Source organism: Atta cephalotes, assembly GCF_000143395.1.
Source record: "Atta cephalotes unplaced genomic scaffold scaffold00013, whole genome shotgun sequence".
NCBI classification, from domain to species: Eukaryota; Metazoa; Arthropoda; class Insecta; order Hymenoptera; family Formicidae; genus Atta; species Atta cephalotes.
The window spans coordinates 935,129-947,630 of record NW_012130077.1 but is presented as its reverse complement, the minus strand read 5'-3'; the positions used below and the strand labels follow the sequence as shown (position 1 = coordinate 947,630).

General features: G+C 30.3%; 3 protein-coding genes across 3 annotated transcripts; 1 reads left to right on the top strand and 2 right to left on the bottom strand.

The window, feature by feature from the left end:
- The first annotated feature begins 638 nt into the window (after positions 1–638).
- On the top strand, positions 639–1,800 carry LOC105617398 (peflin). The gene is made up of 4 exons (XM_012198953.1): positions 639–650; positions 886–1,060; positions 1,168–1,446; positions 1,709–1,800. The coding sequence occupies exons 1-4, from the start codon at positions 639–641 to the stop codon at positions 1,798–1,800; spliced, it is 558 nt and encodes a 185-aa protein (XP_012054343.1).
- Positions 1,801–4,576: 2,776 nt separating this feature from the next.
- Positions 4,577–6,340, bottom strand: LOC105617657 (tripartite motif-containing protein 45-like). The gene is made up of 6 exons (XM_012199214.1): positions 6,165–6,340; positions 5,722–5,978; positions 5,373–5,584; positions 5,060–5,260; positions 4,662–4,873; positions 4,577–4,583 (listed from the first exon to the last, which is right to left on the bottom strand). The coding sequence occupies exons 1-6, from the start codon at positions 6,338–6,340 to the stop codon at positions 4,577–4,579; spliced, it is 1,065 nt and encodes a 354-aa protein (XP_012054604.1).
- Positions 6,341–6,934: 594 nt separating this feature from the next.
- Positions 6,935–11,866, bottom strand: LOC105617397 (dyslexia-associated protein KIAA0319). The gene is made up of 14 exons (XM_012198952.1): positions 11,460–11,866; positions 11,182–11,360; positions 10,714–11,097; positions 10,421–10,646; positions 9,838–10,211; positions 9,601–9,712; positions 9,368–9,516; positions 9,109–9,299; positions 8,907–9,006; positions 8,504–8,824; positions 8,286–8,387; positions 7,949–8,134; positions 7,520–7,669; positions 6,935–7,447 (listed from the first exon to the last, which is right to left on the bottom strand). The coding sequence occupies exons 1-13, from the start codon at positions 11,864–11,866 to the stop codon at positions 7,521–7,523; spliced, it is 2,880 nt and encodes a 959-aa protein (XP_012054342.1). The 3' UTR covers positions 6,935–7,447; position 7,520.
- Between the last annotated feature and the right edge of the window lie 636 nt (positions 11,867–12,502).

Here is a 12,502-nt window from a genome sequence, read left to right as displayed (position 1 = left end):
TGCTCTTTTTTTCTCTCCAAGAGAAAAGAAAAGAAAAAAAGATGAACTGATGCAAAAGTTCAGCCAAAAAGAACAAGCTTATTATTTCTTGTTTAGTGTAGAAATCTCAGCCAATCAGATTCATTAGACCAATAGCAGAGTCGAGTAATCTGAGATTTTTGCCTATCTTAATAACGTTTTCGAGCGGATTTGCTCCCATTTAGGTTGGATAATGTTCTACTATTGGTTGACATTACATATTTCACTAATAGGAGATCATACAATGTCATTAATTCAACTTAGGTTGGTGTAAATTCGCTCGGGTCGAATATGCTATAAATTATATTGGTTGACCGTTGAAGTTATGTGATGCCTAGTGATTCCTACACCTTTACACTTAAAAAAAGGGCAGTATTTAAGCTGATTTAAGCACGGTACTGTACTACGTCATAAAGATCGTAAGTTTCTTTTACAGCTGTTTAATATGTTTTGACAAAGATGTTATTATCATGCAAATGTATATATTATGTAACACTATTGGTAATACAGAGTCTCGTGATGACGCTGATGACAGTCTAAAATGATCTAAACCTTTTAATAAGAGTGTCACGATATATACTATAATTTGTGCGCTGTCTTAGGGTTAGAAAGTTTCAGTCATGGCATACCCGGTAATTCTAAATAACAATTGTGACGATTACATTTGCACGCAGTGACAATATGATGATGCACGCTTTATTCTATCATTTCAGTTTATTATAAATCTCCGAATCGCCTGATTCGCGCACGTTAAGTTAATATAATTAGCTCTGACGTATAGACGAGAAGTTGGCGTCTGATTTCGTTTACAGCTTGTACGACTTTACGATTTTTCTCTATTGTATTTATCTTATCCGTTTCTTCAAGAGCGCAATGTACGGCTCCACTGATCCAGGATCAGAAATAAATCCAGATGTACAACGATGGTTCTCCACAGTGGACAGGGATAGAAGTGGACGAATAACTGCTACAGAATTGCAGTCTGCATTGGCCAACGGTCAAGGGGGTACTTTCTCTGACATAGCGTGCAAATTAATGATCGGTATGTTTATAGGTCTTGTATAACAAAGAAAATACAATATATTGAATTTTGAGTTCCTTTCACAAGTTATAAAAATATCAGTAATATTAATTTTATTTCCTTTGCAGGCATGTTTGACAAAGAAAATGATGGTACTATAAACATCACGGAATTTCAAGCTCTTTACAATTACATAAATGCTTGGCTCGGCGTATTTCGTGGCTTTGACCATGATAATTCGGGTAGTATACAAGAGAATGAATTAAGCGCAGCCCTAACACAAATGGGCTACAAGCTTAGTCCAGAATTTATTCAATTCCTCATAAAAAAGAGTGATGTTCATGGTCATCAGTCCATTACCGTTGACCAATTTATAGTATTGTGTGTTCAAATACAGAGATTTACAGGTAATTAAAAATATTTATGTAGAAGCAATAGAATTGTATAATTTATTATTTATTGATTTATTTAGAAATTTGATATTGTAAACTGTACATGCAATAGTTGACAATATAATTTAAGTACATTTGTTTATTAAAATATATTAAAGCCTAGAAAGGCTTTGAAGCATTTGATTGACAATAAAAATAAGAAAAAAGAATTTTATAAATTGATCAATAGAAGAATGCAAAACATTTGTAGCATTGTTGACCATACTTTGTGTTACAGAGGCATTTAGGACAAGAGATATGCAACAAACTGGATCAATCACTATTGGATTTGAAGACTTTCTAGGAGTAGCTCTTAGTTGCAGCATATAACATCTTCATATTTTGATAATAATATAATTAAATTATTTTTACGTATCTATGTATGCCGAAAAAGTTATTATTTAGGTTTATAAGCTCAGGGGCTATATTTCTATTTTTCTATCTTAGAAGATAATGTAAAATGGAGGTTTATATGTATAAGTACTTGGGCTTTTTTAAGATTTAAGATATTTATTTATATTTTTTCTTTGTTCTTCGCCTAAGCTTCGCCGCTTCAATTAATTTTAACGATATTTTAAAGTAAAATAAGATTATTGATAAATATAAGAAACGCTAAAAAATTATGCTACCGATTGTGCTGATGTAATACACAGTACCTCAAATGACAATGAAACGGTTTTACTTTTACATTCATATACGTTAATAATAATACTTAATGAAATGTTTAAATAAAAATGAATATCACATGACAAAAACGCAAGGTACATTAAATCGAGCAATATCCCATTTTGTATATTTACATATGATAAAAGAAAAATAGTTCATAATATTTTTATTTAAGTGACTCTTATACCATCGAATGTTCACATGTGTTTATATAATAATTACTATCTTTAAGGATACAGATGTGAAGCTCTATTTGGAAGGATGCTTGAAATAAACAAGAATTTTCTTTATACAGATACTTTGAGAATACAGATGTTTTAAATTTACGAGACTACAAAATCATATTACTCCACATGAAACAAGCTCGAGAAAGAATTCAAGAGTTTGAACGATTACAAAAAGCGCGACATCTTCTAGATGCCATTTCATTACTAAACGATTTGCTTGCTGATGGTTCTGAAATAGAAATACTATCGCTTGCTGAAATAATAGTGAGAAGATTAAAAAAGTTAGGTGTGACAAATACAATGGCAGATAAAGAAAACGGTAACGAACTCGAATATGAGTTTTTTTTACAACGTATAATAGAATAATAAATATTAAATATTAAATAATAAATTTTATACAGAAAACTTATATATGTATTATATTCTTTTTGTAGAATATTGGTATAAAAATACGAGATTATCAGCTTCGAGATTTACACATAGTGGTATTTATCACTGTTGTACATTTTGCTCCAGTGGTGGAAAGAAAGAAATTATTTGTGGCTGCAAAGGCACCATGCCTGGTAAGAATTATAATTTCAAAAATTAAATTTTTAAATAGAACTACGTATTAAACATAAAAACATTAAACATTAACATAATATGTATTAAACATAAAAACAAATTTTTTTATGATATTAATTCTATAGTATTGTAATACACTTACAAAAAAGAACACTTTTTAATAGGCCCTATTCACAATTTAGACATTTAGAAGCAATTAGATAAAAGATAAATTAATTTTTATAAAGGTGGTTACAAAGGTTGTGGCCATGGACATATTGGACATCCAGGTTTTAACCATTGGTCTTGCTGTGGATCTATATTACGTAATGGACGTTGCTTAATTATACGAAAAACTATACATCAACTTATATTGTAAATCTTAATAAATTAATAAATATATCTTTGTGTATGAATATAATTTAGATATTCCAGTTTAAAATGAAAACATTAATTAGTCTTGATTTTTTTAAAATATAAAAATATTGTTTTAAGAGATTAAATATATTTATATGTTTGATCAATTGAGATTTGGATTTATAAGTTTTGAAACAATTTCATATACAATTGCAGTTTTTTTTAATGAGAAATTTCTGATTAAAAGTTGTAAAAAACTTTTGTTTTTTATTCCTGCATTAGACTGTATTAGAATTCTCTTTCTCGCTTTCGCAAATACAAAACATATATATTTCTCATTTTAAGTTCCAAAAGTGTACATTAGTTTAGCCATAAAAAAACAGACCTTTTATTTCAAGCAAAAAAGGTAATTTTATTAATATTTAAATCCTATTCTGCAACAGCTTATATCGATCATTAAACTTAATAATTTAAATCATGCAGTAATACTTAACAAAGTAACAATGATTATTGAACATCTCTGTTCGAAAAAGAAAAGTAAGAAGGATAGAGAAAATATGGAATTTATATTATGCTTCTCTTACCTTAATTTTATCGCTGTTTAAACGAAATGTATGTAACAATATATATAAATTAATATCAAATTAATTAATTAAATAAAAAAATTAATTTCACACAAACACACACACAAACAATATATATATATATATATACATATATATAAATTAATATACATATATAAATTCATTTGTTAATTTGTATATATAGATTATTTTTTATTATTATTTCTTTGTCAATATATTTACATATATATATATATATATATATATATATATAAGGTACATACATAAAATCAGGTGCTATTTACATTTATATTTATTATTAGTTACAAATGTTCATACTATATTTAATTTTATATTAAACTTAAACATAACATGTTTCAAAACACATCAGTCGCGACTTGTTTCTTGCTTAATATTGTTTAATGTTAACAAAAATATATTCAGATCTTATAATTATTTTAATAATTCTAATCGGTTTGTGAATCAGTCAAAGAGCTTTGGAATGTATGCTTTGTACCTCAAATGACAATTATATATTTTTCGCTTACTATTTCCATATTAATCACATGACAATTATATTACAGTGTATTAACACTAATAAGAATTAGTGCGCGAATGCACATTTGTGCGTGATCTTACACATCGAACGCTGCTTTTATTATATATAAAAAAACATTCATAAATTTCGAAACATTGTGTAGTAAGTTTTAAATCTATAGATTTATATTACAAAACTGGAAGTTATATAAATCATACACTGCAAATGCGAATTATATAAAACGCATTATATAATGTTTCAGAATTTATATTTTAATTCATAAATAACTGAACATACCTGCAAATCTTAGCTACATTGTGTGCTTCTTCAAGCACATCATTAGTTGAAAATACGTCGTGATTGTATTGAATCAATAGATTATTTAGATACTTCCTTGCTTTCTGCAATATTGTTGCTAAGAACGTACTAACTCTTTTTCCTACTCCAACAGCGTCTTCACTAGCATGACCTCTATGCTGTATACTCCACGTGCATTCCTTGCATGTTACCTGAAAATATATATTATTGTTTACTTACAAATCTTATAAAATATAAGTCATTAAGTATAGTAAATGAAAAAGAATTTGTATGGTCTCAACAATGAAAGTATTAATCGTTTGAAATCGATTGCATTTCCTTTGTATACATAATGCAATATTAAAAAGTATATATAGAAAGAAAAAATTTTTGTAAACCTGCTGACACGCGATGCAATAAAATCTTAAAGCGTGCATCGGGTGTATTTGACATAAAATCGTTCGTCGTACTTTAGTAGCCTCCCATAGTGGCCTCATTAAATGTTTCATTATTCTTGTTTCCGCAATATTTTGTTGTTCATGTTGCCTACCGCATTCCGAGCAAAAATTGCGCAAACATGTTGAACACTGTATAAGCGCCTTAAAAGAATAATATGCGTAAAATAATATAAAAGATTTCTACTTTGCGATAAAATGAAAATTTTAAAGAATGCAATAAGAATATCTATAGATTGTTATCTATAGATTGTACCATAACTTCGCCTGTGCAGGTATCGCAAAGTACTCTATTGACCAGTTTACGTCGTACGGTGTCCATAACTAAACGATGTTGTAAGGGATAATGCGGTGGCGGTATGACAGAATTAGCATTCGGCAAATGCGAATCGCATAACGGACATGTTTCGTAAATATCAGGTTGTGTGTAAATTCGATTTTTATCTCGTATTTCGCTCTTTGAAGAAGCTGCAAGGATATAATTCTCAATATGTCTTCATAACAAATCAAAAGTTAACGATTATAACAGTTATATTAATATTATTATTAAAAGTATTGACTTGTGTTTCCCTTTGTTGAAATCAAATTTTTCTTTTGCCACTTACTCTTACTCATCAATTCGTAAACGCAAGATAAACATATAGGATGCAAGCAAGGAAGGAGTCTAGGTTCCTCCATTCTCTGTCCACATCTGGGACATTGAAAGTCTGCATCGTGCGGTAACGTATATGAAGAATGCATCGGTTCTCTCAGATCTTCGACTTCACTGCTCATTTTGTTGCGAGTGAAAACGGGGAAAGACTGATATGCAAAACCATTCGAATTCGGCGAAGGTGCACATCTTTTTCTCGAATCTTCGTTACTGAAAATAATCAAGGATATTTATAAATATTGTAAAAATAAAGTCTTAAAAATTCTATTCACATCAGTTGTGCGATGTTTTACATAATATAATTGTAATTTTAACTCTCTCAATTCAAAGAGGCTTTATATGTTAAATCATATGTCACACATTAATAAGTTTTAATTTAAAGATCGCATTGCTCACCGTTTGTTCGTCATTGGTTCAACATGAACGAAATCTTCAGTATTTATACCTTTGCTCTTGCATTCGACCAAATTTGCGTAAATATGATCGCAGCTTCCAAGCTCACTGTCTACCGTAGTCTCGCGACCGCAGCAACTTTTCGAAGAGCGTTTCGCCGAACAATTCACGAAATCCATCGCTAAAAATGCAACTGTAATGAAAGTAATTGCAATAAATGTGTAATTTTTTTCTGATCAACATCAAAATCCCAATCAAATAATTACTCACCAAAAAATTAAGGTATAATTAACGGGAGATACGAAGGAATAAGTCAACGGGCTGCACGAAGTCTTCCTACTACTTAAAACTCATTCTCCAACAGCGTAGTGGGTTAAAAATAGCTTTAAAACATAGGCTATGAGCCAAACGCATGTGGAACTTGTCTTGAAATGCGAAATCTTCGCTACTCCCCGATTGCGAAATTATATCTTTAATATCTAGATCATCTCGAGGAAATGTGGAAAAAATTTGTTGTTTTGTACAAAGGTTTGTTAGCACAGAAGTGAATAAAAATACTTGATATTTATGTAATTTATTAGGAAGAGAAATTTTCTCGTTTAATATAATAAATTCTTTCAGAGAGATAAGATTTTTTTTAATTAAGTGAACAAGAATTATTTATAAATAATTTATAAATAATATTGGAAGCAATACACTACTTTTAATATTAAACAATAACTTTTTTTTTATTTGAAAAGTAGATGTATGCGAGGAATAAATAATAAAATATAGATGGATAATAAATTTTATTTAGTATCCATATAGTGTAAAAATAAGATCGGCAATGTATATATTAAAGAGTAAGCAGTACATATAAATGACATACAGACCTCATACAGTATTTATTATATATATCGATTTTTTAATTGAAGTACTTTCTAAGGCCATAATAATACTTAGATAAGCTCTCAAATAGGTTGACGATTACGTGACGCTGCTTTTTATCGCGTCAGCAATCGTTGGCGCAGTTAGGATCACATGATAAGTACAGAATAAAATTGATTAATAATACTTAAGACGAATTAAGTAATGTGACATTATTATTAATATCGTATATCTATAAACAATACTTAAAATCTATCTACCTTCTTAGAACATTGTTATCAATACCGATTCTGAAGGCGATCATTCTTCATAAGGTACATATGTCAACTGACACCTTCATGACTAGTATTTCAAGATTGGCCAAACTGACACGACTGTGTGCTATTTATCTTTGTACCACTATCGTTGCATTTCTGAAACTTGATAAAATTTAGATATAAAATATACTGATTACTATATTTTAACATATCATGAATTTATTGTGTTATTACCTCATGTTTTTACTCGAGGACCGATTTTGATAAATCCATTCCGAGATTTACCATTTCTTACATGACTACCGCTTTTACTCTTACGATGTTCAAACAAAACATCATCAGAATCAGTGTCAGATTCTGATAACACCATCTTGTGAGTTGAAACTGTATATAAAAAGAAAATTATTATAACTTAATAGTTATAATAAATAAACATATGATGATATAAATATATATATTCAAATATTTTAAAAGGATAATTCTTAATATGGTTTGAGCAAGAAACAGTAGTAAAATATTTTAATAAAATTTTATAGTTTTAATACTTTTTCATCTAAATTGACATTAAGAAAAAACTCTACAGCGATAATGACAAATAATTCAAAATACTGATTATTAGTGTCATTTCATGAGCACAAATTGAATAATAGAAAAGTTACATACATGCACTGCTATCATCCTCTGGTTCTGGTTGTAGCAGAGAATAACGTGGTGGTTTCTTCTTAGGCCGAAGTAAACGTCTTCTACCAGCGCATATCCTTTGACACAAGCAAACAAGACCCCAAATAAATCCAACCCAGCATATAACTAATGATAGCAATGCTATTATCACATACAAAATGCTCCAATCTGAAAAAAAGGGATTAAAATATAATGTAGAATAAAATGTAAGCTATAAAAAGTACATAAAATATACATAAAATAATTTAAAAGATACGTTGAGATCATTGAGATGCTGTGTATTAAATAATGTTGATAAATAGAAAGAAAAAAAACATACCGCAATTAGAGTCTCCGTTACCAAAATACTTTTGTATTAAATTCTGCATCCAAAATGCTTCGCACAAGCATTGTCTTGTCTCTTGATCGCATACACCATGACCTAAATAGAAATCTATCTTTATTTTCATTTTTTACATAACAATTTTTAGTTTTTACATAAATAATTTTTGCATATTTTATATTGTACTTTAATATTTTATATTTTCAATATAATACCTGAACAATTATTTTGGCATACAGCAGTATCTATATTAGCAACTGATAATTGTAAGAGACCAGAATCTTGTAATAACTTTTCTTTTAGTCTTTTGACTACTTCTGGACCTGGTAATATTGTTTTTCCTCCCTTCTTTTCCACGTAAAATACTAAGACGGCCTTTCCAGTGTGTGGTTCTGCTCTCAAACTTCGTACAACAATCGAAGCTTCGTCTCGCAACAACATCTGCAATTTTACTACCAACGAATCTTTTTGTGAAACAGTTAACATACTAGCTCCGATGTTTAGCGTTAGTTCTACCAAGTACAACAACTGCGGATCTATGGAATAGAAAGAGAAAGTTAAATTTTTAAGTTATTACGTTACAAAATGATGATATATTTTTTTCTAGTCGATGCTAACCGGGTTTCACAATTACTGACACAGTGTCTTCACTGCTCAGACCTTGATCATCCATTACTTTTAATCGAAAGACATAACGACCAGGAACTATATCTGTTAGCTATAAAAAAAGCATATACATATAAGCAACATAAGCATATATGTATTTGTGCATATACACATTGTGTATACAAATCAAATGGAATTGACATTTTAATTTTACCATTAAGACTGGTGATTTATCCGTATTTTGAACTATAATGCCAATCGCAAGACTAGATTGATCTCTGGTCCACAACCATTGTCCTATCTTTAAGTCATCGCTCGACTGCGAGCCATTGATGATTAACGCGCTGATCGGTGCTGTCACAACTTGATCACCACCAGCGTTTGCTTTCGGAGGTGCATTTTTATCTAGGGAGTAAAATTTGTTGTAATATACATCGCACGATATAATAATACGATTGAAAGATACTACTTACTTTGTGTTACCTTTACATTGACCGTATCTGAATCCGCGTTTCCATTATCATCAACAACAGTTAATTTAAATACATAATCACCCTTAGTTAATTTTGTAATATTTGTGACGGATTCATTAACTGTAGCAAATTCAGCATTATTAGGCCCGCTGTAACACGAATGATACATTTTTAAATCTAAGATACATGGCATATACATACAGTAAAATGTAATTTAATTAGATATATTGTACCTTACTTGCTCCCAATGATATAAGACAATTTTTATATCATCCTTACTTCTTGTGCCATTCAGAACAGCGCGGGTTATCGGTAATGCTATGCTTATATCGTCTCCAGCATCGGCTACAACAAAATTAATTGAAACATAAGAAGTGGATACCTTAAATTGTTAAGTATTTTCTATTTACTGTGTAGTTATAAAATTTGATAGATTTGAAATATTAATAACAAACAAAAACGACATCTACCCTTTGGTGGTTTATTCGTTGGAGGTTTCACAAAGACATGCACTTCCGCTGTGGAAGATTGCTCGGAATCGTCTGTTACTTTAAGTACAAATGTATACATTCCTTCTTCCAAATTTGATAATTGTAAATAAGGTGTTCTTGTGTTCTGCATATCCACCGCTTTATTCTGATCAGATGGACTCTTGGTCCATTCCCAACTGGCTATTCCTCGATCATCAGTACTTAAATTACCGTTAAGCGTCAATGTATTTTGAGGTAGATAAATGATAACATTTTGGCCTGCGTTTGCACTAGGAGGATAATCGGTCACTTTCAAGACAGTTATATTGGCACTTGTCGAATTTGTAACGTGATTTGAATCTTCAACTGTTAATCTGCAAAAATAATTTATATAAAGAGGATTTATATAAAAATTATTAATATTTTTATTTAAAGCCTCATTTCTTGCCAATCGGTATAGTAGAAATTTTTCTTTTTCTTCTTTAAATAAAGAAGAAGCCAATATGTAGCCAATCGGCTATGGTTTAATATAACAGTTATAGCATATTGTATAATTATTAGCGGTAACACTGTTAGTACTAACTTAAATGTGTAATTGCCAGCAATAAGATTATTTAATTGAAGCGTGGGTGTATCCACAAGGTTAGGCTGATATCCAATTGGGCCTTGTTGCAGTTCCCAATGATAAGAGATAACACGATCATCATCTTTACTACTCGAACCATCCAAGACCGCGTCTGTATTTGGTAATTTTACAATTTGCGAAGCAGGAGTAATTATGGCAATTGGTGCTTGATTGATACGTTTTGCTAAAATAAAACCTCAGATTAAAAAAAAATCAATACTTAATAAAAAAATTTTTTTTAAAGAACTTACGAGGTAAAACGCTAACATTGGCATAAGCTTCTCCATAAGCATTCGGACTGCTTACAGTTACTTTAAACGTGTACAAGCCCTCTGATAAATTGCTTAATTTAACAGTACCACGATTTTGATCTGTCATCGTTCCAGTGTGTCCTTCCGGTTGACTAAGCAAACTCCAAACATAATTATAATGTTGATTGCCTCGTTCAGCAGGGACAGTATACGCGGACAACGTAGCTTCGTTTTCCGGTAATCTCACTTCCTTAGAAATTGCTGAGACTACTAATTGCTTCATAGTCGGCTTAATTGACGTGCTGGTTTCTTTCATTGGAACTTTTATTTGTTGTGTTACACCAAGCTCACCAGTGTCTATCTCATCTATCATTATACAAGTACCTGCAGCAGATATAAATCATTAAAAATACATTCAATTTTAGATTACACAATTTTAGATTACAAATGAGTAAAACGTAAACATACCAGCAATAGTCCGCTTGAAGCCTAAAGGACACTGACAAGTTCCAACATCGGTATCTCCATGTTTTATGCAAATTTCATTATCTAGACAACCCGATTGATCTATACAATTGATAATATTGATTCTGCTTGCTTCATTAAACAGTACTTGATCTTGATCTGTGCCATCTGTACTCAATGTTCTAAACATACATGATGCATTAAAGGAATAAACAAATTATTATTTATTGCTCAGAGGGAAAAAATTATTTAATGACAGATGTTCATTTAATTTTACTTACCCGACATTGTCTTCATTGACTTGATCCAATATATCACTCCATACTTTGTTATTCTCTACAGGTCTGACCAATACCATGCTCGGTGGATTATCATTTGCCAATTCAGGTCTGTATAATGGCACACATACCATGGAGTTCTCGCATTCTACATGATAACATGTACCATTGTACATAAATGCTACATTACACAAAGATTTCTTGCAACAGGCCATTGCACAGTCTTGCAAGTTGGACAAGTGAGTTTGTTTCGTGTAAGTTCCACCAGTCAAATTTCCACGAGGTAAATAACTTGTAAACACTCGCTGATATAGATCTGGACATAACAATTGTACATTCCACCTGGCATAATCGCCGATGCAGCTTTCGAATAATAATAAATATAATCCCAGGCGAAATATTCCAATCATGTTAGCTGTACAAAATTTAAAATTACATTATAAACATTTTTTTTTTAATTTACAAGATATTAATAAAAACATTTTTCAAAATATAACAATGCATAATATAATAAAAATAACATAGAAATCATAAAATAAAATGAATACATAATGCATTATTTTGATAACTAAGATAAAATAATTTTTATTTACAATATATAAGAAAACAATGCACTTCAACACATCAATATAAATATAAATTATAATTCTAATAAAAATATTTTATATAAAAATATAATTTGTTTAAATACATTATAAAATGTATATTTTAATTAGTTAACATTTAATTGAACGTGTTATCTAAGATTGTAAAAGTGATACAAAATGATGTCGAGGAAATATCGGATATCAATAAAGCAGTCAATAAAATAGGACTCGTACCTGATTCTCGTTGCACACCGTTGTGAAAATAAATGGGGACACTCGCGAACGCGAAGACCAAGCAGAAAGATCGTTAGGTTACTTTACGGTGACACATGTGTCACCTGCGTTTTTTTGCTGTCGTAAACCTCTTGCGATCCGTCGACGATTATTCGCCCGGCGAGTCTCACTTTAAAGTAGCTTGCAGACTTGCGCAGCTTATCATATATTAGTAGCATGTTATTA